This window comes from Barbus barbus (genome assembly GCF_936440315.1).
Source record: "Barbus barbus genome assembly, chromosome: 17".
In the NCBI taxonomy this organism is placed as follows: domain Eukaryota; kingdom Metazoa; phylum Chordata; class Actinopteri; order Cypriniformes; family Cyprinidae; genus Barbus; species Barbus barbus.
Genome location: NC_136745.1, coordinates 16837151 through 16864098, shown reverse-complemented (window position 1 = coordinate 16864098; position 26948 = coordinate 16837151). Strand labels below are relative to the sequence as shown.

Sequence of the window (26948 nt, the reverse complement as noted above, 5' to 3'; positions counted from 1 at the left end):
GCGGGTTGTGGTAATTTTAAACCCTTCGCATCTGCATTCTTACTGTTACTTAGGAAATTACTGGGAACTTTAGCACCTTCCTGCAAAGTGTGTTGTGAAAGCAGAATGCATTAACTGAGTAACGGCAAAGAGAAAGTTCAAACGGAGGTTTTTATCGGACAGAATGTATGCTGATAAGGTGATAATGAAATGCACATAATACTGTTAAAACAAAGTATATATTAAGTTGTTTAGTACTGTTCAAAAGTTATTTCATTTATTCCAGTGATGGCAAAGCTGAATTTTCAGCAGCTATTACTCCAGTGTCAAAAATACATTCCAATGTAAGTATTTACTGTCACTTTTGATCAGTTTGATGCTTCCTTGCTCAAAAAAATGACCCCAAACTTTTACATCTTAAATAATGGCAATGTGGAACCAATGTGGTTTTTTTTTATTTTCAGTCAAAGTGTTGCAAGAGGGTTCACATTACACCAAACTAAGATAGTAACTAAGCCAGCTGCATAAGTATAACAAAACTTTACTCTGCACAGTAAAGTACCTCAGCATGCCTCAACATAACTTGATAAGCAGAAAGAAATATGAAAATGCCGCTGCAAGATTAATCTTTAATGAGCCGAAAAGAACGCACGTCACGCCTCTGTTCCTCAGTTTGCACTGGCTACCAATAGCTGCTCGCATTAAATTCAAGGCATTAATGTTTGCCTACAGAACCACCTCTGTCTCTGCACCCCTTTACCTAAATTCATTACTTCAAACTTATATGCCCTCTAGAAGCTTGCTTTCTTCAAGTGAACGACGCATTATTGTGCCATCCCAAAGACTCACAAAAACACTTTCAGACATTTTCATTAACTGTTCCCATCTGGTGGAATGACCTACCCAACTCAATCCGAGCAGCCGAATCCTTACCCATCTTCAAGAAACGGCTAAAAACTCATCGGTTCCATCTTTACTTGACCCTCTAACTCTAGCACTCTCTATTCTAATTTTATTTTATCTATATGTCTTTATTTTAAAAAATAATAATAATAATTATCTGTACTGCGTTAGGCTAACCAAGACTTGTAATAGCACTTGCACGTTGTCGCTCTTTTGTTGGTTTTGATAACTTCTTATGTCCTCTTTTGTAAGTCGCTTTGGATAAAAGCGTCTGCTAAATGACTAAATAAAATAAATATGATGCTGTCATTGTTTAAATTTACTACCATTCCAAAGAATACCTCGCATTCTCCACTCAAATTCAACATCTGTTGATGCAAGTACATAGTTTTCTGTCAGCGCTCATGAAAACAGATAAATGTACGCATCTTTCACAACTGTCAATGGTGGTGTTTGTTTCACGACTCAATTTGAAAAATGTTTCTGAATGCAGAAAACAAGCAGCCTTTGAAGCACAGTTTACAAATAAACTCTTTTATTGGTCTATTCAAATGAAGGTGAGCATTTCAAATCACAACATCCCAAAGGAAAGGAAAGATACACCCTCAAAATAACAGAATACATGTATTGATATAGTTTAGAAATATTAAATCAAAAGAGAACAGTGTTCAAAAAACAGATCAAATTACTATAAAGGAGAATAATAAGTTACAGAAGAAAAACAGCAATCAAAATTTTGGAGTTTCATACCGTACATTGAATATTTTCACATTTTTGTTTAAATTCAACTAAATTTTTGCCTGCTGCTTTACAATCTCAATCAAATGCCCATTAAACAGTACCACAGAACTTTGCGATCAAATTCAATTCTTTCTGTGCTCATAGTGGTTTCTCTATTTCCAAGTCATATTAAAAATTAAGAAGAAAGAAAAAGTCTCTCACTGGCACATAAGTTCTTGGTTTGTCTTCTCAGTCCTATCATTCTTAGCCAAGCATTTTTGATTAAGACAGAAATAGAGTTCCTGAAGACTGGTTAGACAACTGAATGGTCAAAACAAGCTAGAAGATGGAATACACATTGGAATGTAGCCGAGAGCCACTGAGATCCAACCAACTCTTCAATTCTGCTCCTGTCGTTTGGAAGGTGGCACGAGGTGAGTGGGCAGTTTGGCCGGAAGCTCGTGCCCCTCAAGCTTTACCTTGATCAGGTGATTCGCAAGTGCAAACTCTTCATCATCCAGATAGCCGTCTTTGTCAACATCTGCCAGAATCCAAACCTTTCCAAGCACTGTGTTTGGCAGCTTGGACTTCACCATCTCCTTCTTAGCCGTGGCACCAGATATCTTCCCATTAATTGGCGAGAGCGTGTAAAATATTTCGTCATAGGATGGCTTATCACGGGCCACGATCCATTCCAGCTCATCAATGCCTTCACCTGCGCCTTCTCCATAACCGTGACCAAATGGCCCGTTCATGGTTCCCTCAAACGCACCACCCTTCACTGACTGGATGGGCATGGCGGCCTCCTCTTTACGGACCAGCGTCATGAGCTTAGCGATGTCGCTACCTAGCATGTCTTCCACTGACTCCAGCAGTTTTGGTTTAATGGCGGGAAATTTGGTGAAGTCCTGAACAGCTAGCAACTCCTGCAAAAAAATATTGTATTGTGTTTTTATTCTTAAAGAAATTATCTTTATAAAACTTTAATTTATTAGATAAAAATTCATTGTGCCATACCTGCATTTTCTTTAAATTAGGAAAGTCTCCTGGTGAAATGTTGTGCTCTTTCTGAATCTTTTCATATATAGCACCCAAGCTGTTAATAAGCTCTTTCTTCTTTGAGTCTTTGCCAAATACACTTGGCATCTCTTTCTTCAGAGCACTGATAATGTAAGCATGAACCTAAAAGGAAAGTATTAAATGGACTCAATGGATTAAATACAAATAACATTTGTGCAGTTTAGCGTGTCAGAACTACACTTCTCACAAGTATTAAGTTATTTCATAAAGTGAAAATAAGAAGTGAAACCAAAATCTGGTACACACGTATTGGGGTTTAAAGTTCAGAAAAATATCCAGATAAAAGGCATTTTCATGGACCAACATATTGAACGTCAACCCTCATAATTAAGTTTAAAAAAACGTTTCCTATTTATATTTGAATTATATTTTAAAGTGCAAGTTATTTAATATAAGTTACTCCAGTCTTCAGTGTCACGTGATCCTTCAGAAATCATTCTAGTATGCTCTTTTGGTGGTTTATAAATTATAAATAATTTTTGATCAATTGAATGCATCCTTGCTGAATAAAAGCATGAATTTTTTTCATGTTATTAATGCTAAGATTTTGAATGCTAGTGTAAATGTGCAAAAATGTCATATTTTCACCTTAGCAAGACGAGCTCTTTTGATCAGATCATTGAGTTTCCGCAGAGTCGCATTCCGGGGAAGACTTTGAATATCGTGGAAGAGGTCCTGCTCCTCTGCTTCAAACAGCTTCCGGTTATCTGCGATCAGAAGTGGCTGAGCCCAAAATGAGCCGATATACACTCGGACCACCTCAGGGGTGTTGATGATCTTCCCCAGTGACCACATGAGGGCACCATACACCCTCATCAGCTGCTGGGTGCTGATCTGGTCAGCTTTGTTCAGAACCACACGCATCTTGTCCTCATGGTTTTTCAGGGCCTTGATCACCTCTGAGAACTCATCAGAAATGTCCAGCTTGTGGGCATCGAAGAGCAAGATGATTCTGTCCACTCGTTCTGCAAACCACTCAAGAACTGCTGCAAAGTCATAGCCTGCAATTGAGAGAAGTTAGGAAGATGTGAATTAGATTGGGCCCTAAATCAAAGCTCTGGAAAGAGGAAGTCAGGGCTGCATGCAACATGCTTTATTTTAGAAAAGGAGGTCAGGCATAATGGATTTGATTAGACAGCGTCATCTGATCTCAGTGAATTCAGAAAACTGTAAACAGCAACTATAAAGCCATGTATTCAGAGAGAAAGAGATCTGCTGCCTGTGAAATCTCCGGTGTAGACGAATTGAAAGGCATCTATCATCATTGTGCACCAAATTATTTCCATAAGAGGAACTGGCTAGATAATAACCATAGAAAAATATATATCTTTTTAGGAAAAAAAAAGGGTGATTCTTTAACCCACAAAAATCATGATATAAATTGTGGTTTGTGGACATTTATGAAAAATTACAAGCAGAAGGGAAAAACGAAAACAACAACTTAGGGTTAAAGTGAAGTATAAACGTCAAAGATTTGCATCAAAGGAACTATTAACCAAAATCAGCAATAAGACTGTTAGAACTATAAAAAAAATACACATGGTACGAATGTGAGGTTAATATAAAATATTGTATTTTAACATTTTAAATGAAGAAAAAGAAAATCAATTAAATTTTTATATTTATTTTAAACAATCATATTTAAGTCTAACACTTAAAATTAAAAAAAAATGTACAAAAGAAAAATACAAACACTATTTTAACCTACAATGATTGAAACAAACTGTTGTTTTTGAAAGCCGCATTTTAAAAACTAACCTGTTACAAGGCTGTAAGAACTATAAAGAAAGAAAATATGGTATGGATATGAGGCTTATAAAATAGGGCTGCCACTAATGACTATTTTTAATTAGATTAATCTATCAACTAATTTATTGATTAATCGATTAATCTAAACAATTCATTTCCCACAAAAAAAATCAACAATTTTACCAAAATTTTATTAAACCAAATGAAATCCAAATTTCTATGCAATCCTTTTTTAAAGCAAAAGTGCAACAGAGTGCAAGCAGCAAGTGTCCATCTCATAGTCCAAATCACTGAAATCAAAGTTCAGTATTATAGTGTGAGAATGGCAACATATCCACGTGTTCTAGTAAAATTATAATCAAAAAACACTTTTTAAAGGAGTATTTACCAGAAATATCATTTACCAGAATCTATTTATATAGAGTATAGAAAAATTAAAATGGAACTGAATTCATGAATAAAACAGATTTCATAGGGCCCTATAATTATAAATATTTTTTTTTTGTATGGTAATAAAAATAGATGTGAGCAATAGCTTTTAAAATGACTTAAAATACATATATAATAGCAATGATGCAATAATAATTCGTTCAAATAAAGTATCAAAAGCATGAAATCATATGGTTTTATTGAACAAAACTGTAAAAATAATGTATTATAAACAATAGAGCTAAGGCCTGATGATTGTTTTTACACATTACTGTGAGATCTAATCCTTGTTTAATATTGACCAAGCACCGTTTAATTAAAATGTCCACTTAATCTTTCATATTTGGCTATTTCTTTAAGACAGAAATGCCATAGCCGCTGTAATTACATGAATATGTAGACATCAAACCGTGTAAACTCAGAGTGAGGATTTGAGCTTTTATTTTGAAATCGCGATATATTCTCCTGTGTTTGTGTGGATTTATAAATGATTTACCTTACAAATCTGATGAAATTGCGCACGTCGCGTTCCCAGATGAACGTTATAACAAAGTCTCTTTATGACTATAGTCTTTGGTTATAATAAACGCAAACTTATAACAACATGCAGAGATGTAGTTTGAGACGCTCCACATGTAAATGATGACAGTTTCTGTGGAGCTACTGTGAAAAGAGCCGCTGTGAGACGCACGTGCTTAACCTACACGCATGGAAATAATTAAAGAGCATATACTGTGTTAGAACTGCATCGCATATAGTTATTTAATTAAATCATAGCGTTTGTGAATTCACAATTATGATTATGATTTTAAATGGGTTTAATATATAATATATCATGCAGCCTTGGAAAATAGTGTAATAATGTGTTTTATGGATTCTCGTCCGTGAAATGCGCCACTTCCGGTATTTTGCTGGTTAGTCGACGCGAGCTTTTAAAAATCGACCAGTCGACTAAAATCGAGGAATCGCGACAGCCCTATTATAAAACCAAAAAAAGTCCAGTACAAAAATTAACACAATCAGGTAAAATAAAAAAAAAATTAATTGTTATATATTTTTAGTTTTAACATTTTAAATTAATAAAAATGTACAAAAAAACCATACTTTAATTATCACGAAATAAACTGTTTTTGAATGTTGCATTGAAAATCTACTAGGGCTGCAGCTATCGATTCTTTTTGTAATCGATTAATCCAGCACTTAATCGATCGATTAATCGAGTAATCGGATAAAAACGTTTTTTGTGTTTTTAAACAACCAAAACAAATAATGCATAACGAAAATGATGTGGCTGTAAAATGATCAAGCATTTGGCTTTTATTTCTCAAAAAAAAAAATATTTATTCAAACTTCAACATTTGAACAGTGCATGACTGAGCTGGGCGAACAAAGCTGTCCATACTCCGTTGTGAAGTGCTGAGAGGGAGAAAAAGAGGAAAAGCAATTTAGCTTATTAAAATGCACAACAGGTTTCCCCATACACAAAAGAAATATGTTTTCACAATATATCTGAAATATATTTGCATTGTTGTTCACTTATATTTATCATTTTGAAATATATTCTGAAATATAACTAAAATATATTTATTGGGCCAATTTCGAATATTTGCATATATTCCAAAAAATATATTTCAGATATATTGTGAAAACATATTTCAAATATATTTATTTTGTGTATGGGTCATGCTGTAATCTAGCCCTGAAAGTATATAGTATGTTTCATCGTAAAAGCCATTCACAACTTTTTTGACAGTAAATTATTTCCATTGGTTAGTTACCCCACAGCTGTTAAATAATGTACGTTTATCATGTAAGGGATAAACCATGACGGCCAGTGCAATTCTATGAAAATATACCACACCTCCACAGCATGTCGTGACCGCATCACACATCACAACGTCGTGCGGTATATTTTCATTAAATTGCACTGTGGATTGCATTGTGGTTTATCCCTTACATAATTAACGTACATTATTTAACAGCCTTCCTCTCGACTAGCAATCACATTGATTTAACGCTACATTGAATTTATTACCTTGTCTCGGGTGACGGTCCTCCGGTCTTTGAGTAGAGTGGATGCTTTCTGTTTAGATGCTGTAGCATGGACGACGTGCTGTTGTGGTATGCTAGCTCGATCTTGCCATATACACACACCACGGCGTTCTCTTTACTTTTCAATTTGAAATGATCCCAAACCTTGGACATTTTCTGTCGTTTTCTCTTGTTTGAGTCTTCTCTTTGCTCATTGTTACCGCTCGCATCTTCCATTTTGCTGCCCGCGCTCTCAAATCAAAACACCGCTAACGACTTGCGTCTCCTTCCGCTTTTTGGGTGACGTAAGCGCGTTGTGTCATACAAAAAATAATAATTGCGAAAGAACGTGATGTGAGCTTTAAAATTATTTAAAAGAGGCTTCGAGGCAGATGAATTTGCCTCGATAATTTTTTGTAATCGAGTTACTCGAGTTACTCGAGGAATCGTTGCAGCCCTAAAATCTACACACGCTCTCTTTTTAAAAAGACATGATAGGACTGACCCAGGAAAACATTTATGAAATTCAAATAAATAAATAAATAATGATCACAATCAACCAAAAATAAATAAATAATAATAATAATAAATAAATAAATTGCAGTGGTCAGTGAGAGGTACTTCTGGGAAAACATTTTCTGAGCAAAATCTCACATGACCCTGTACCACACAGGAACTTTTAGTTCCACATTTTAAACCGGACGCCAGCTCATGACCCTATTTCCAGCCATTTGCCGTAAACACACCTTCCCACATGGATAAACTCCAGTTGAAATAGTAGACTCAAGCGGCCCAATGACATCATAATAGCAACACACAGCAATACATGGGGCACAAAGGCCGTTTGAGCTGCAGTCAGACAGAAATGCTCAAATGGGCTTTCATGCTTAATCCCACACAGACACAACTGCGGTGCAGTCTGCTGCGTCTCTGCTGGCACTAGTGGTGAGGAAGCCTCAGGGTCTGTAGCATGACTGCTATGCGCCTACTGTTACTGCCTCAACGGGCTCCAGAAGGGACAAAAGGGTCACATGACTTCTTGAGACATATCCTGTAACAATGCCACATTTCTGTCTTAACAGCTGTCTCTTTGTGATGTTGCTATCTATATCTACAGTTGTAGTCCGCAGTGAGTTGACATACAGGCCAACTCAGCATTTCCTTCTGATTCTTCCTGTTCACAGATGAATGAGAATGGTTTTCAAGCAGATAGCGACTGTGTGAAATATTGAACAACTCAAAAAAAACACAAGTACAAGCTACCAGTCGTATCATGATGCATCCCCACCCACAAAATCTTTTCAGTGGTATTAAAAGAGGGAACTAGGAACAATGTGGTCAGGATTATTTTGGCACAATAGTTTTATCCCTACCAACATTAACATTAGGCCAGAGGTTGCATTTATGCACAGTGAACAAGCTTGCCTGAGCAGCTCTGACATCCTGTTTTTGATACATCTTCATTTAATGAAGCACAGCATAAACGACTATTCTTAGTGGAGAAAAAGATTTAGCAGGAAAGGAGGTCAGACTTGTTTTACTTGCTTTTCATAGCAAAAAAAACCCCAACAACTTAAATTTACATAAGTTCACAATAAAAAGTCAGACTGCAAAGATTTGCATGGAATTAACTTATGTATTATGCTAAAACGCAACAGCTAAGAGTTTTCTACAAACATGACACAAAATAAACTAAAGGAGAGTGCATATAATGTACTATATATGTGAAAGGAAAGAGAAGTGACAAAGAAGAAAGAGTACTAAAATATATTAATTGATAAAAGGCAAAGTATTCCTTGCAGAAATAAATGATCAATCAAAAAAATGTCAGGCTATAAACAAAGTAAATCTCAAAATTATAGATATGTGGGTGTATAAAACAAAACCAAAACAATAACAGAAAATATAAATGTTATCAACGTATTATTAAATAATTGAATTATTATAAAATTGTATATATTTTACATATTCTAATTAATTATTTTAATTAACATTTTAAAGTAATACACATTTTTATTAAAAAAAATATATATATATTTTTATTGTTGATTTTAGTAATTTATTATTATGTAAAAACAAGATAAGCCAGAAAGCACCCAAGGCTGCTGACCTCTGCTGATCCTTTGTTTTTCCCCTGACAGGATGCCTGGAGTATCGATGATACTGATGCTCTCCAAGACAGGGTTGTTTAACTGAGCACACATAAACCTGCGTGGAGAAAGAGAGAATGTCATGTCATACAAGGAAAGCAGAAGAGACCGTAACAGGTTTGGTGAGATTTGAGGCCAAAATATTACACCACTCTCTTTCCCCTCTTTTTCTCATTGTCTGAAAATACTGTGGAGAGCAAAAGTAAGAATGTTTGACAAACAGATTTTATTAACATTAATATTTAAATCACATTTGTAGAACAATTGCTAAATTTGATTAAAACCACAGGAAAATTGTACTTCCTTGTGTAACTACATAAATGTTTCAGCCAGCATGAGATCCGAACTGAAATTGAAATCTCAAGAACATCAGTCTCAATCTGTAACAACACGAAATGACCTTTGCTTGTACAAAGATGTGGATTCATTTACGGTGATTAACATCTCTATCACAAGACTGAAGCTTACAGCTAGAACTTTCTTAATGAAGCACAGAAACAAACCACTAGAGTGAAGCGGTTTCCCACAGACATCAAAAACAAGACATAGAATTAGGACATGGGTTTCTCTCTAAAAAAAAAAAAAGAAAAGAAAAGAAAAAAAGCACTATTTACTCAAAATATGCCAATAGCATTTTCTCTCCAATGGTTTTGTCATTTTTGAAGCTTGTTTAAGGGCAAAACTTTGACGTAGGCCATAAGGGACTGCAAAACTGCATGTTAAAGAAAACTGACAAAAACCCAAGGAAGCTTTATGATTACATTTCATTGTACTTACTGTTTCACAATGCTATTCTGTGTCATCTAATAACAAACCGCCAGGCCAAAAGTGTCTGGCAGTGTAAGGTTTTATAAACTGAAAAATAAGGGAAAGGGAAGTGGTGTGTGGCCAAGTATGGTGACCCATACTCAGAATTTGTGCTCTGCATTTAACCCATCCAAGTGTGCCTAGCTCAAAGGTCTCACCTCAGTTGTGGTATTGAGGGTGGAGAGTGTGTTGATTATTCACTCCCCCCACCTACAATCCCTGCCGGACCTGAGACTCGAACCCACGACCTTCGGGTTTCAAGTTCAACTCTCTATCCATTAGGCCACGACTGCCCTTAAACTTAATAACCAAGTATTTCCTTTCTGTTTATGCAAAACAGAGGAATTTCTCAAATTTGAATATGTACGCAAGTTTCACATTTGGAAATATTCAGAGGTCTGAAAATGGAACCAGTTTACACTGCATTTATAATCCATAATTTCACAATGACCACAAATAATCACATGACCAACACTAAGAGTGGAAAAAAGGGAAATATCTTCAGAATGAAACAGCATTATTATAACATTGTGGGTTTTATGGTTCTCTGTCTGGGAAATATTTAATTCTGCTGCACCAGCCTTGAACTTTTTTTAAACAAGCATATGGCAGAGCTCTGGTAATCCCAGCCTGCTTCAATCCGCTTGAGTAGACTCAACATCTGACACCACCCAGAAATCTGCTACAGTTATTTTACAGGGAATGTGGAAGTTGTTCAGACTGGCATCACATAACATCACATATGTACTGCACGTGAGCTAAATGTCCTGGTTAGGTGTTGCCTCATCTACTGTAGCTGTGTGATAGTAGGTAAATTACTTAAGACAAATAGGCTAACAGCTCAAGACAAAAAAGAACATGGTCTGTAGCCATGACTCAATCCAACCATGCCAATATGCCATGACTCAATCCAACACACACGGAAACTATGACACACAACTTTCTAGAAACTGAATAATGACTGAATTACTATGAGGTCATAATTAAAAACAAATGGATACTGTAAAGCTCCTTTTGTCAGTCTAAATTACTAAAAATTACATTAAAATGCAATTAATATCAAAAGGATTTACACCTATGATGTACATTATTATATATTTATTTTTTCTTAAAAAAAAGGAAGCAATTAAGTTCCAGAATAATCTAGATTATTATTGTTACTCTATTCACAAATATTGTTGACAAAAACAAGTGTGAGATAAGCAACATGCAAAAAAACAATCTGTTGCCATGTGACAGGAAACCCATTTAGACCCTCATAACTATTTCAAGGTTTATTAAAATAAAAATAAATGTATATAATTATTATTATACAGTATTATGTCATAACATTAATTATGTTTCTGAAAATTTAAAAAGCAAGTAATTTAAAAGGCATGTTTTGTTCAGCTCAAATACAGCAACCCTAAGAAATTCTTAATATTTGTAATAAATAAATATACCTTTGTACTTAATAGGTTACACTATTTGACTTTTTACATTCACGATATTTGTAGAAAATATATGAATGTTTGTTTTGTTTGTATTCAACAAACACAAAAATGGCAAGAACATCTCAATCTATCATTGGTTCATATGTCAAACATTTGCCAGAGGTAAAAATAACTGAGATGCTCGAGTCAGCAACTGCAGTTTTTCTAAAAGTCAATGAAGTAACATGTACTTCCTGATTCACAAACATAAGGCAAGCCTTCGTTTAATCCATACCACACCTGGCACTCCATTTACAGTCACACTTGAGCTTTTATCAGTGGACCCTTTATGTTACGTGATAAATGGGTGTATTACCTATTGAGGAAAGCGTTTCCAAAGGCGTTGAGTTTTCGGAAAGGCTTTTTTGGATCCACAACCAGCGCATTGCCAGGTATCACGCCTTCCTGTTCGCCGTGCATCACCGCTATGAAGGAATCCGTCGTCGGCTCGGGGCCTATTCTCATCCCGGGGAAATCCTGCTCCATCAAATGCCTAATGAAGGTGGTCTTCCCGGTCGAGTACTGTCCCACCAGCAGCACCATGGGCTTGTTGTCAAAGTCAGCATCTTCTAAAGCCGGTGAATGGAAGTCGTGGAAATGATAGGTGTCCTCCAAAGGGAAGAGTTTGGTGCGGTAGAGGCGCTTCAGTCCCTCCGACACGTTTTGGAAAAGTTCTGGGTCTTTTTTCCCTTCTCCCTTAGACCAGCTGAACATGATGGTCGCTATACGACGATTCTAATTCGAAAGGAAAAGACTTCTGCTTTCAAATGATGGCCACAAACCCAAGCTACGTCCCGTCGTAAGTTTTGACTGTCCCACCCCTGCCCTGTACAGTCACCTCTAACGTACGTACGTTGCGATTTGATGCAGCACTTCCCTCTGGCAAACCCCTGAACTGTAATGCAACAGGAATATCAGAGATTCTTGCAACACTCCTCTATGAATGTACGTCGTTTAAAGTTGCAGTAATTCTTATCTAATCGGATCTCAACTTTAGTATCTAAACCATATCTAAACCGACTGCGATTTGTACGCGGAAACTTAAATACTTCATAATAAAAGCCTCGGTTTTGCAAACACAAACATAGTAATGTATACATGTCGGATCACCAAAAATACTAATATGAGGGAGGTAGCATGCATAATAAATACATGTTTGAAATTAAATCGCCAGATATGGAACATATAGAACCATTAAACACCAAAATACTACGTGGTTAATGCGCATGTTTTCTATGCATTTTTAATGTTTTTTTTCTTCTTCATTACTATTCTGTAAAACATGAGTAAACAAATACATTTGAAATAAACATAGCGTACAACCTACCCAGACAGCAACATAGTGTTGGCCCAGATCCAGCCCACATCTGGCCCGTGTGAAATCCATGAGGGCCAGATGTGGGCCGGATCTGGGCAGACACTGCTTGCTGTCTGGGTAAGGTAACAAAAATATTTAACTTTCAGGAATATCAAGTTGTCTTTCTTAGCGTTACACCATTTGATTTGAATACAATTCTATGTTAATATAAATTGAGACAGAACACGGATTAGACATCAGTGTACTCTTGTGGACACCAGTGTTAATTGTAAACAGACATTTCTCAACTAAAGGAACGACAGCACTCACATTGAAACTTTTCTTTATTGTTTGTTTGTTTATAACACATATCTTATTATTTCTAAATGCACAACTTTTTCATTTTTTATATGACCAGTGATGATAACGTCCATTTATTTGTAAATGTATACATTATAATATTTGGTTCTATGTGCATCCCATAGGCACAGCACTTCCGGATTCCGTCACATGTGACTCTCTGCAGGTAACAGCTCCTCCACTGGCACTGCAATACATTTCCAAATGGAGTGGCTGTTACACCCAGTGAGCACCAGGAGCAGCTCTTAACACTTCTTATGCTTGTCCAATGTCCAACTAATTTTATTCTGTTAAAGATAAGAGACCCATGGTTAGAAGAAGAAAAAAACATTACCAATAAAACACCCTGCTTGTCTACAAACAGGCCATTTGAAGGACAGAGAAAATATGCAGGTTTTGAATAATACATATTGCTATTTATTTACCCCTTCATTTGCTGACCTCTTTCTTATAAAAAGTCAAGGACTTTGACATATTGAACTTTTACACCTTGACTAGTGAAAGTTATAACGTCAAATACAAATTAAGCAAATTAGTTTGAATCAAATCTTCCCTGTGAGCATTTGTTTAAAGTAAAGTCGTGACGTATTGTTTATTATTAATATAATAAACATGAAAACTTATTCTTTGTTGACTAGCTTACTACTATTCTGACGTATTTAGAGATGTTCACTCAGTCATTTGGTTACAAATTCTTCCCAAAAACGAAACTGCACTATATGTAAACTTTACAAAGTTGCAGAAATACTAAATAAAGTCCTAATGATAATTGTTTAAAATAACTCACCGTGTTCTCCTGTGCATCAAAATTCAGAAACTCAGTTTGAAGCAGCATGATGATCTATTAAAGCACACAATAACTGGAAGAAGGCTGAAAAGAGAAAAGAGAGTAAAGAGTAGCATGCGTGATCTCTTGCCATTCAGAAGAAGAATGCCCCAGAGTAAGAGTGGTGCCAGATTAATTATTATACATTCATCCAATAAGTAACAAGCTATGAAGCCCATCCCATACTGCACTGTTTACACATCCACGATCCACCTGGGTATCATGTCTTCACCTTAAACACCTTGCAAAGTGAGAAGGGACACTATTGATGGTTTTATTTGTCATGCATTGTCCTTATGAAACCTGACTGTTGCTTAAAGTTATGCAATTTCATGACATGGCATTTCAAAAGATATAGTTAATTGCAAATATATACGTCTTTTCTTTTAAGTCAAATATAGTGGATTCAGGTTGATTGGTTGGGATATATTTTTTCCCAGCCATCTCAATGGAAGAAAGTCTACCAGTTTTGAATTTACCCTAATAAATAACTACAATATAGATAATAGTTGCTGGTGTTATTGTGTTTACATTTTATTGTGTCCTTTCATGCTTCTATAGTAGCTAATCAAGTGGTAGACCGCACAGCTGTATAATGGAAAGGAAAAAGGAATGGAGGAAGTGGGAGTTAAAACAAGAACTTCATCACAGTTGGTTAAGAATAGGAGTGGAATAGATGTTAAGTTCTGTTGGGCACCAGCACATGAGGGTGTAAAAGGGAAATATCAGTTCCAATTCCACTTGGGAAAGGTGAGGGAAAAGCAATAGGAAAGGTATTGAAATATGGCAGAAATGGTGGGAAGGGGATATTATAAAATTCAAAAGTCTGTTATTATTAAAAACCATCAAGAAAGGAACAGGCGGGAAGACATTTTAATGACAAGATTGATGAGAGTGGATCACACAGGACTGAATAGTACATTGTTTTTAATAGGGAAAAGGACTAATAAATGTTGAAAATGTTGAACATGTCATATACGAGGTGGAAAGACGGGTGTTGCTAAATAGGGTTCAGGAGGCAGGGCATGAGTGGAACCTATATTAGGGTCAGAAGGAGAGGGAGAAGGGATAAGAATCGCCAAGAAAATATTAATTAAATTTCTTAATGACACAGGGTTAATGAGCAGAATTTGAGCACAGTTAAAATGGCATGATGTTACACGCTCTTGTATTGTAGGTGGCGGTATGCACTTAAAAGTTGTTTGCAATCCGCCATTAACCAAGAGAAGAAGAAGAAAACCGCTAGTCGCTCAGCAGCAGAGAAAGCGAATTGGTCGTCGCGGCTTTCCGTAGATGTGTGGAAGCAACCCAGTGCTGACAACAAATGTAAGTAGCTGTAGAACGACGTGCAGGGCTAATTAACGATTAAATGAAGTAAAAATATCGTTCCTGATATACAAAAGCGCTATTACTTAAAAAAATTCTTACGCGCTCTCTAGAAGAGACAATTTATGCAAAAGAATAATTAGCTGATGCTGCTCAGTGTTAGCCTGCCAGCTAACTGAATTTGATCATGTATCCATCAGTATAAATATAGGCTGCTGCCACACTTATTTTAATTATTTTATCAGATTTGATTGTGTTGTGATGATATGATTATGTCAACCAGAAGAGTAGAGTCAATAAATCTTATTGTTTCGAGCGCCTATTATTTTAGGATCTACCCAGCTCTATGTTTTTTTTTTTTGTATATTAAATGATAAAACATTAATATTAAAAAAACCTTTAACTCCAAGGAAGCTTTCTGTTTTATATTTACTTTCTGTTTATCTGTGATCTTAATGTAACGGTTGTTATAATGCTTTAATAAACTAATTTTCAGCACAATGGCTGAGTACACTACCTTAGACAGTCTGCTGGAAATGGGCTTTGACAGAAACAGAGCGTAAGTGATGTTTTTTCTGCAGTGACACTGATGTTTACACACTGATCCAGTACTTTCACTCACCCAGTGATTGTTTTGTAGGGAGAAGGCAGTAGCACATACTGGAAACCAGGGCATTGAGAGCGCAATGGACTGGTGAGTCATCATATTTTTTTAATGCTTTGTTTTTTAGTAAATTGCAACTTAATCTGAAGCCAGTGATCATCATGCTTTTTCATTGTATGGAAAAGAGCAATAATTGTGCCGTTTAAATAAAATATTTAATTAATAAGAATTTTAATTTAAAAAGTTGCATTTACAATTCTCCAATAACTGTACAGGTTAATGGAGCATGAAAATGATCCAGATATAGATGAGCCTAATGTTCCGCCTGCTGGAAATACTCTCGGCACCACAGAAGAACAGAGCCAGTCTCCTACAGAAACTTCTGAATGTATGTTCTTCTGATGCTCCACACTTTCAACTTCATGGAAACATTGTTGTCATTATTTCATCTCCCCGCACAAAATGTTACTTTCTCTTTCATTTTTGTCTGTAACCAAAACAAAAAACAGCCACTGAAGTTGCTGAAGAAATGGGAGATGCCAAACAACTTGTGACAGAAGAAGAAAGGATGGAACAAGTAAAACGGTTTGTGCTTTGTGCAGCTGACCTTAAAATGCATTGCTGTAAAAAACATTTAAAAACTGATGAAAAGTACCCCCCCCCCCCCCCCCCCCCCACCCCACAGACTGGAAGAGTTGATGAAGGCGAGACAGGAGGAGAGGAGAGAGAGAGAGAGAAAGGAGGAAATAGAAAGAGAAAAGCAGAGGAGGAAACAGGGCCAAGAGCTGCTGCAGGTTAAACAGAAGCTTCAAGACGATGAAATGAAGAAGCTAGCTGACCAGCGCATGAAAGAGAAGATGGAGGACAAGCTTGCCAAGTAAGATGAACAGGGATGCAAGGCCTGTTTAACTTTGACCAGGCACTTTCGGTAAAGTTTTCACTTGAATTCAGTGGTTCTCATTCTTTTTCATTTCAAGGCTTCCCATTGTCCACAACAGACCCCATTACTTTGCCAGTATGTTGTGATTTACTGAATAAGGATTACATTACAGCATTTAACCAATGCTTTTATTTAAAGCGACTTAAAAAAGAGGAACCATACAATTTATCAGAGAGCCAACAATAGTCATTGTAATACCAGGTTTATTAGGCAACTAGATTAGGAAGCAAGCTAGAGAAGAGGAATGCAGAGAAGATTTTCCCATTCTCTACCTGATAAAGTCATTTAGAGCTTGGCATAACTATAAAAATGTATATTAATTATAAAAATGGCCAAGGAGTTATAAGATTTTTATTCATTTACATTAGTTTTCCATGTCTAGAAATTGTACTTTTTAAAATTAAAAAGTTACGAATTTGAAAGTAATTGGTTATTTATAGAAAGAAAAAAAAATTTCTTATTCAAATACTTATTTTATGTTGTTTTAAGTCATCTTGGGGCCCCCTAGTTGAGAACCACTAGTAATAACCTGTGATCCTTTCTCAGGCAGCGAGTTAAAGAAAAGATTGCACGAGACAGAGAGGAGAGGGCACTAAAGGTATTAATGCTTTTACTTTGCCCACTTCACATTACTGTTATTTTCTTGTGTGCCTAGTAGAATATCAAGTATTTAAATAACAAAAACCTCTGCAGTTTGGAGGTGGTTCATCAAGCACAGGTTTGTCATCTCCCCCCTCTGAAGCCCCTCTGCTGTCTCCACCTGAGAACCAAGGGGCTCCTCCTGCTAAGAAAGACTACGATAACTGTCGGATACAGGTACTGCCACAAAATGAAGCCACCTTTCACTCATAATGAATTAGTCAGTGTCCAAGTAGTCCTGAGAGTCCAGGATGATGAATTAAATAGAAAAGATTTAAAATGGGATTTTTAGGTACTTTAATGATGAATGATTCCACAAATCATTCAAAGTCAAACTCCTCTCTTACCCTCCTTTGGTCATAAGGTGCGTCTTCTAGATGGATCCACATTGAGCACGGTCTTCAAGGCTCAGGAACCTCTGGCTGCTGTTAGAGTCTATGTTCAGATGAACGGGGAAAATGGACAAGATTTCAACCTCATCACCCCGTATCCCAGACGTGTGTACACAGATCTAGACATGGAAAAACCCCTTTGTGAGCTGGGTAAGAATTTATATAAGGTTGATGTTGACTAGTGATATAGTACTAAAATGATCACAGTTCTTTGTCTCTGAGGAATTAACCTTAGCTTTTTTTATTTTCAGAATTTGTGCTTAACATCTGGCATTTACGGATCTTGTTTTACTTCACAGGTTTGGTGCCTTCTGCCGTCCTTGTGGTTACCAAGAAATGAAGCAATCAATTATAGAAACAAGCTGTTCTTCCAGACGTCAGTGCAAGATCAAACAGATTCTCTATGGAGACTATGAATCAGTGGACTGCTACTGCAGTGATTTCACTTAAAGTACCAAACATGCAATGAATTGATCAATAATTTCATTAAACGTAAATCTGTTGATACTGCTTAATAAAGGGTCAAATAAGTTTTCACAATGATGAACTTTGAGAAAGTGGTGTTAGCTTTCTGTTTTGCCACATGGAAAAAATACATTTTCACCAATAAAATCTTACTCATCTTAGTTTTATGATTTGAATGTTATATTGGCGTTGGAAGTAAAGGCAAAATCTGTAAACAAGCAGAAGCTTCTGAACATTGAGATATACAGTGACTATTAGCTTTTAAAATATTCAATATTGAGAATTGAGCTATACCAAATTGTTTGAAAAGGGTTTAACATATCAGCGATTATAGCAGCTTGTATCAGAATTGCACAATCATAGCAAATTACCTTTTACTATGTGATGCAGTGGTTCTTCACCTTCTGATAAATGCACAAAAATTGTTTATATACATTAATAGAACATTTAATGTGATATTAATAATTAAAAAAAACAAAAAAAAAGATAAAAGGCCCCTGGCTGAGAACCCTAGATGTAAAGCATTAAAAAAAAAAAAAAAAAAAAAAAAAAAAGTATTTAACATCTGTGCAAAGTCAATTAAGTAAAAACCTTACAACATCTGAATTTTAAAAAATGTTTTGTATTACATTTTATTAAAATTATAAGATGGTGACTGCACAAACTGAATTTTAAACATTTTATAATAACTTTGTACAAAATGGTCAACAGAAAAATGTTCACAATACAATTTAGGGAGTCAATAAATTGACAATTCACAGATAAATTACTTAAAAAGCATGAACAGATTTTATATATATATAAAAATGCATTTTGGGATGTAAGGTGGCACTTAGTACAAAAAATTCAGGGAAAGAGGGTAACATCCTTTAAAAACACAATAGGTTTGTACATTTTCTCTCACTTGACACTGGCTCAAGTTACGCACTGCTACAACTTTTGGAGGATTGAGGATGTGTGAGAGGATCACATGAAGCAGCACCCCAGACCTCAGTCTTTGAAGGGACTTAGCTGGGAGGGTAGTATTGATTGTACTGGTTCCAGGGGTTCTGGTAGCTGCCATACCCTCCATACTGTTGCTGCTGAGACACAGGGACAATATTTGTATACAATACACATTTTAAATCAAGATGCATTGCGTTTAATCTTTTAAAGCTTTAATTGCCTCCTGCTGGGTAAATGCAGTGCTTTAACAAATCAGTCCTTTACCTGGTACCAGCTGCCATAACTTCCATATGATCCACTCATGTCTCCGCCCACCATAGAGGGAGGTGGTGTTGTCATGGAAACATGAGGCATTGTGGGTGGAGCCGTCTGTGGCACCGTCAAGGCAGATGAATCATCCATTTTGCTCATCTTTTCTGGATCATCATTATCGCTTTAGGAAAAACAAACACACATTTAAAAGGCTTTCACAAAATGAAATGTCATAAGGAGATCTCTGGGTTTGTTTTTGTTTAGCTCACCCATTCTCTGCTTGTCTCTTTGCATCATGTTCCTTAAGCTGCTTCTGGTGCTCCTCATACATGTTCAACACACTGATAATATACAAGAAAAATGTTAGGAAACATTTATGTAAACTTAGTAGTAATAATCCATTTGTAAATGAACATAATATACATGTTTTATCACTTGTGCTGAGGCTATCCAGAATGGTTTGAATTAATTCTGACCTCTGTACTGTGGTCCCAAAGTCCTCAGCAAATTGCAGACCACGTTGGGAGAAAAGGATTTTGGTCTTTGGGGAGAGAGGAGCAGCAAGGGCTTTGGCCACACACTGCAGAACAACACCTCCATTAGCCTGCAGGTCACCTGACATCTCCAGCTCCAGAAGGTTCTGATACAATCTACCATTATCCTGTGGATCCGAATCCAAGAGTCATCAAATATCATAATGTGGTGCATCATATTGTGATAAATTCTGTAATACCACTCAAAAGTTTAAGGTCGTTATGATTTTATTTTATGTGCACCAAGACTGCATTTATTTGATCAAAAATACCTAAAATGTAACCTACACCTAAAATGTGCATCATTTACCGGACTCAGCTCTATGGCTTCCAGTAGAACAGTGCGGGCCCTGGAAGGGTTCTTGCACAGCTTGTGAAGAAAGCGAGCCAGTTTGATAGAGTAGAAGGCATGGAGTTGGGGGTTGTCTTTACTCTTCTCCACAGTCTCCTCCAGCAGTGCCTCCGCCGCATTCAAACGTCCTGCTCTCCGCTCCAGACCCACTCTTCTCAGACGCACCGCGGCCAAACCGGGCACTGTCATCTCAAGTGATTCTAGAATATGCTGTGCCTCTGTAATATTACCTATGAGAGTGAAAAGAAAGAGAAATGTAATGTACACATTCTGCAGTAGCTGAAACAAATACACATTTCAATGAAATAGGTTTAAGATTTTAGACTAGTCTATTTTTTCTATGCTAAACTTACTGTCTCACCATGTTTCTCCTCAAACGAGGCCCACTGAAGGTGGATGCTGTGTTTGTACGGAAGATGGATTTCACAAGCTCTGCGGTACACTTTACGGATCTCCTCCAGCCCGTGTGGTGCCAGGTAATGCACATACTGGAACACATAAATAGCTTACAAAATGCAACAAAAAAAGTGAGCAATTTATAAAACAGATCATCATGATCTTGTTGGATCTCCTTTCTACTTACTTTATTCCAGAATTCCTCATAGTGCGCACAAGCAATGAGACAGCGTTCAAACAGAATTAGTACTCTCTTGTGCCCAGCTACACACTCTTGTTTTGAGCCTTCATGGCCTTCCACAGCCACCCCTTCAGCATCCACTGCTGCCGTTTCAGCTTCTGCAATCTCCCAGTCCAGATAGCTCTGCCAGGCTTTCAGCTGGGCTCTATCCAGAGGCTTCACATGGAAATAAGGCCTTTTAATCTGGGAAAAAAAAGGAGAGAAGGAATCAAGCAACAGGAAGGTAAAATGACAGAAAAACTTCACACAACCCATAAACAGTTCAAGTTTGGGTCAGAAAGATTTTTAGATATTGTTTAAAGTCTCTTTATTCAATAAAAATATTAAAATTCAAAAATAACAGTTTTTATTTTGAGTAGATAATATTTTAGTGGAAAAAGTTTGCTTTTTTTTTTTTTTTACAGGATTATATTAATCTTTGATAGAAAAGTCAAAACAACCACATTTATTTTAAATAGAATTTTTGTAATAATGTAAATGCCTTTACTGTCATTTTTGATCAATTTAACATCCTTGCTGAATAAAAGTATTAATTTCATTCTCCAAAAATGTGTATATGATTTATTTTTATAGATAACATAAGTGTTTCCTCAACCTCTATGAAGCATAGAGTACAGCACTTACAGCATCCTCAAAGTTCCATCTCTTCCTGACTTCGGCTTCATTTTGTTGGTACAATTCCTCTCTGCTGACCATTAGGAGCTCTTGCATCTTCTGCACTGCTTCTTCCTGCATAAAAACATGTTAAATCTTAAAACGATAATCTCTAGAGTATCACATCAGTTGAAGAAAACCTTCTATTACAGATGAAAAAGTGAGTTACCGAGTCCTTGCCATTGTCTGCAGGCTCTTCCTCCCCAGGCGGTCTCTCTTCTTCTTCAGCACTGATATCAGAGCTTTCTTTTTTGGCCTGAATCTGTTTGTACTCATTCCTTATCCTACTGTACTCCTCAGGGGACAGGACGTCCTGAAGCGGGTGGGAGGTTAGGTGAGTTTTCAGCCTGAGAAAAGAGACAGAAATTCAGAGAACATCAGCCTTGTTCAACGTAAGGGTCGACATGATTTTTATGGACTCTGAAAGCAAAAGAATTTGTGATATTTTGGTGATCTGGATTTTAAGTGTTTAACTGCAGGTGTTGGACAGTTTACCAATTAGGCTTTTGTTGATGCATTCAGCTGCATCTAAATATAAAGGGGGAAAGAGATCACAGAATATGAGCGTGAGAAGAAATAGTAACAAATTCTCACAAATCCATGCGTGTGTGTTTGGTATGTGGATTATGTGCCTCAAATCTGAGGAGTTGTTTGAGGAAAAAAATTATGTTAACAAATCATATGATCTATGAGCATAGCGTACTTTTCATAATGTGTGCTGTAGAGCTGTGTGGGGACCCTCAGTACTCTGTCGTAGACGCCAGTCATGAAATTCAGGTTGCCCTGCTCCTTCTCCCACTCTGCGTACAGATCCCACAGCCTGTCTGAATGGAAGTCCCAGCCAGCGGCTGCAACTGCCTCCTCAAACACACTGAGGAGAGGACAGGACATTTACTTTAAGTTACATTGTTTCTTGAAATGTCTTATTACTGTAAAGAATAATGTTTAAAGTTACCATGAAATCAAAATTGACCACTCTTATTTTTTACAGAATGTTACCTGTCAGTCACATGAAAACGTAGCAATTAGCAAACAACAACTGTCCAATCAATTCCAGATGGACATAAGCCCCACCCTACCTTTTTTCTCATTTGAGAAGCCGTTTCACTTGGATATACATCGCAACAGGGATACAAAACAAAAAAAAAAAAAAAAAAAAAAAAAAAAAGTTTCCTTTAGATAAAGTTTAAACGAAAGTCTGGAACACACTCACAACTTTTCAAATCTGAACAGATTTTAAAACAATAGGAATCATATACTTGCCAACTTGTAAATGATCACAGAGAAAAACTGGACATCCTAAACTAAATGACTGACAATAACAGACTACCACACTTTCAGGTTGTTCTGAACACAAACTAATGCAGTAACATGCACCTCATTGTTTCTCATACTAACTAGTGTAGCAACTAGTGTCAAGTCAATTTGAACAGTCTGTTAATCAGGGCAATAATCTAAATAAATTGTGCAGTGTATTGTGCATAGGCCTATTTGCATGAACTGTTAAGGAGAATAACTGTTTTATTAGAGGAATTAAAGGGATAGTTCACCCAAAAGGGCGTGTCACCCTAGGGTGCCATTTTGGAGAGCATCACAACGCATGCGCATCCTTTTCCTGCACGTAAACAACAAATGCGTGATGCTGCTGACGCAGAACACGTGTGTTGCACCTTGTTTACATTTAGAAGAAGGTCTTGCAGGTTTGGAAAGACATGAGGGCGAGTAATTAATGAATTTTTTGGGTGAACTATCCCTTTAAGATACTAAATACATTTAACTTCCATTTCCCTTTTGCTTGTCGTAAAAACACTTTCCGAATTTGTTTCTGGTCAGACAGAGCTTTGACAAAGATGCAACTAATGTTCCTCAAACTCTGCCCATATACTATCACCACATCATCTCCTGCCTCTTGCTCTTCCCTTGCAAAGTTAACTTAGCATCAGTGCAGACTGACTTTCAGACAAAATCTACTTTTTCCAGCAGGAGAAAGAAAACTAGTAACAAACTGGGTCTAGCAATATCATAGAACAAAAATGGAAGCTGAAATTGAATCCTGGAAAAAAAGGAGATGGTCCTCACTGCAGAACACAAGATCCAGGTGGCGTGGTTGGATCTAGGTCCAACTCCTCCCACCTTACATATACCTGAACCTACCATCTCCACCCCCGCCCCCTGGATCTTTGTTCTGCAGTGAGGGGCTACTGAAAAAAAGGCTGCAAGTTTGTCAGGGGTACCTGCGGATGCGCTGTGTTGACTCAGGCTGGTTCATGTTGAGCGTTCCCAGCAGCAGGTTGATGTAGTGGATCCAGAGATCAACACTGAGAGGGATTGCCTTCAAACCTCGTTCACACACCTGTCAAAGAAACCAAATACAGCTTTACATCTCTGCTGCCATATTATGGACAAATCATTTTTAAATATTACAGAAATATAGTATGCCAAGTAGTTTTACGGTTTGGGATTGTTCCTGTTTTTTTTTTTTGTATTTGACTAAAATGTGCATCTATACTTGTTCTCACCTCTTCAGCCTTATCGACGTGACCGGCCCGTCTCTCAAGATCCGCAAACTTTTTCCAGTAACCATAACACAGAGGATACCTCAGCAGAAACGCATTTAGTGCTTGACGACAAGCCCTCATGTAGCCCTGCAATAAATGAAAAATTTAAAGGGGTGGTTGATTGCGATTTCACTTTTTTCATTTTAAATAGTGTGTAATGTTGCTGTTGTTGCATGAACAGTATCTGCAAAGCTGCTGCGCTGAAAGTTCAACGTAAGCAGAAATATCGTCTTTTAAAAATCAGGAAGTTTAATGCCTACAAAAATGACTCAAATGGGACTACAACGAGATACTTCCCGGGTTTTATACGTAACAAACCCATACATTTACATCAACCCTCCCTCCGGAACATGCAAAAAAGGGGGCAAGGCCATGTTCTGCGGCTTTGTCGAAGAGGAAGAGTTATAGTGGAGAGCTGTAGCCATGCTGTCAAAAGGGTGTTATTTTCACCCAGCTGTCAGGTCTTCTGTGTTCGGGCTTCCTACGGACGCTGTAGTTCCTCAATAATGGTTAATTTGTGTTTGATTATGTTCCTGACAATTACAATCGTAACTTAGCTCTCTGTGCTGCGCATTTTACGAAAGACAGCTTCCAGAATCAATGCCGGATTCAACCAGAAACTATTACTAAAACATGCAAGTAGGGATAACTGCAGGCTTGAGCAATGGGCGTGGTGAAAGGTTAGGGCGTGGAGAAAGGTCTTAATGATTGGTCGACAAAGCTGTCTGTCAGGGTGTGGGGGTAGGGTTAGGGGTAAATTTTGTTGTACTGATTCACCTTTCGGAACGCCTCTTTTCAGCACGCCCATTGCTCCAGGCTGCAGCTACCCCAGTCTCAAAACATGGAGCAGTTCCAACTTTAAAACCAGAGGCAGCAGTTGTTGGGCCACAACCTGTAAGTAAGATTTAATCATTTTAAATGTATTTTCCATGTATATTTTGACGTAATTTTTCATGTAATTACTCAGTCATGTATTCAGTTATATTAAAATGTTTAATCAGGAGAAAACCGTATCTCAAAAGCTAACAAACAGCAGTAGCATTTTCAAGTAACAGCGTATCGAAATTCTTTGAGAGAACAATAATAAAACAAAAAAGTACCATTCAGAAACGTTTTGTAAGAGCCGTGTTTGCGGAGGTTCTGCTCGACTCTCTTCATTACCGCTTTCTGGGTCTGATTCTGGCTCAAACTGATACGGCAATATTGACACCATTATTTACATTTGACCGGAGCACATGCACCTGTCGCCTGTAAAGGTAATGGGCGTGAAGTTTCCGGACAATGTGCAGTACGCAGTTTAGCCAATCACAACACACCAGCCCAACTAACCAATCAGAGCCCATTGCCTGTTTCTGAGGGAGTGGTTTCATAGAATCAGGAAGTCAACCGGTCGTTCAAAAGACTGGAGAAAGCGGCTTACAATAAAGGTGACATTTATGAAAAATAAGGCATTTTTTAACAAACGAAACACTAAGACATGTTATATTGCAACCCATAAACACAATCAAGCAAAGAAAAAAGGCAGTAAACCACCCCTTTAAAACCAACTAACATTTTGGTGCCGCCCCAATAATGAAACACTGTTTACAACACATTCACCTCTTGTTCACAACACTGCAGGAGGTCAGTCCAGCTGTTGAAATCTTGAGGATTATAGCTGGTAAGTTTCCAAAGTCTCTGGAAGTCTGCAGGCATCTGTCCCTCTTCCTCCTCTTCTCCATCCTTGTAGGATGCTGTTGGGGTGCCAGTGTCTCCTCCATCTGCACCACTTTCTGCTGACTCCTCAACATCTGGCTTGGGAAGGTCTGCAACCTCAGGGTCATAAAGCTCTGTCACTGAAAGCGATGTATTGATTAAACAGACTGCAGTTTAATTCACTGCATTGAATTATGTTATGATGTACAATATAGGGGTAAGAATGTTTATCCTTGTCAACTTAGGATATTACAGCTAGTAAAATTGAATCTCGCTATAATCTTACTGGACACGAAGGGTTACATATTCTGTTGAACTCTTACGGGATAAAATTGATAAATCAATGGTTATTTAGATCGCTATGTTAGCTATGAAGACGCGCTGGTGTAATAACTTATGCATAAAGCGTTTAAGAATTGAATGCGACAAACCATTCACACATGCTTAAACTCGGTATTTTATTAGGTAACTTTTAAAGGGAAACCTGAAGTGTTTGTGAGTTCCCCGTTGTTGCCCTGGTCCTCTCTGCCCTCCGCCGCCATTATTGACCACACAACTAATGACGCATATAAAGTGCGACCCCTGCTCTTTCATTTTACTGTCGCAGTAGATTGTCGGATAACACTTTATAATAACGTTCAGTTGCAAGTCATTTTTAAGTTATTAGTTAATGATGAACTAATCACTTACAAAACATGACTATACATTCACAAATGATTAAGTAATATGCTAATGATTTACAAATCTGTCATAAGATTTCTTTAAAAAAATAGCATCATGAAATAATCAAACAGATCCTTAATGGTTTAGTCGGGTTACTAGTTAATATTTTGTTAAAATCACTTCTAAATCATTGAAATGTCAACATTGTACTATTATCTCAAACATTTACAAAGCTTTCTGCATCCCTTAAATCTAAAGTGTAAACTACTCATCACTTTTAAATGGTTTTACACATTTTATGGTTTCCAGTTGTGTGTGCATAAATATACATACACCCACACACACACACAAACAACCTGTAACCGGGAGATTTGTAAAACATTTACAAGTATTAGTACAATAATATATCTTTACAGAAAAATTATTAATACTGAACATGTTTTTGCATTATCATGGGTCATGGTTTGCCCGAATGAAAACTAACCATCGT

General features: G+C 37.0%; 3 protein-coding genes across 4 annotated transcripts; 1 reads left to right on the top strand and 2 right to left on the bottom strand.

Annotated features, from left to right (window-relative positions):
• Positions 1-1391: 1391 nt before the first annotated feature.
• On the bottom strand, positions 1392-12363 carry LOC306882948 (EH domain-containing protein 1-like). Its single transcript, XM_079437971.1, has 5 exons — positions 11637-12363; positions 9002-9099; positions 3271-3683; positions 2620-2784; positions 1392-2528 (listed from the first exon to the last, which is right to left on the bottom strand). Exons 1-5 carry the CDS (start codon positions 12032-12034, stop codon positions 2001-2003), a joined length of 1602 nt encoding a protein of 533 aa, XP_079294097.1. The 5' UTR covers positions 12035-12363; the 3' UTR covers positions 1392-2000.
• A 2671-nt stretch (positions 12364-15034) lies between these two features.
• Positions 15035-18692, top strand: ubxn1 (UBX domain protein 1). Its single transcript, XM_079437970.1, has 10 exons — positions 15035-15129; positions 15626-15688; positions 15770-15823; positions 16009-16121; positions 16243-16318; positions 16419-16610; positions 17220-17271; positions 17367-17489; positions 17677-17854; positions 18004-18692. The coding sequence occupies exons 2-10, from the start codon at positions 15630-15632 to the stop codon at positions 18042-18044; spliced, it is 888 nt and encodes a 295-aa protein (XP_079294096.1). The 5' UTR covers positions 15035-15129; positions 15626-15629; the 3' UTR covers positions 18045-18692.
• LOC306882946 (pre-mRNA-processing factor 39-like) lies at positions 18603-26353 on the bottom strand. 2 transcript variants are annotated; one of them, XM_079437968.1, is made up of 14 exons: positions 26280-26353; positions 25700-25935; positions 24062-24187; positions 23777-23895; positions 22246-22413; positions 21712-21889; positions 21513-21617; positions 20835-21071; positions 20613-20739; positions 20210-20481; positions 19843-20027; positions 19636-19707; positions 19379-19547; positions 18603-19251 (listed from the first exon to the last, which is right to left on the bottom strand). In XM_079437968.1, exons 1-14 carry the CDS (start codon positions 26335-26337, stop codon positions 19177-19179), a joined length of 2127 nt encoding a protein of 708 aa, XP_079294094.1. In that variant the 5' UTR covers positions 26338-26353; the 3' UTR covers positions 18603-19176. The 2 variants fall into 2 exon arrangements, with proteins under 2 accessions (XP_079294094.1, XP_079294095.1); XM_079437969.1 differs by having other exon boundaries at positions 18603-19248.
• Positions 26354-26948: the final 595 nt, after the last annotated feature.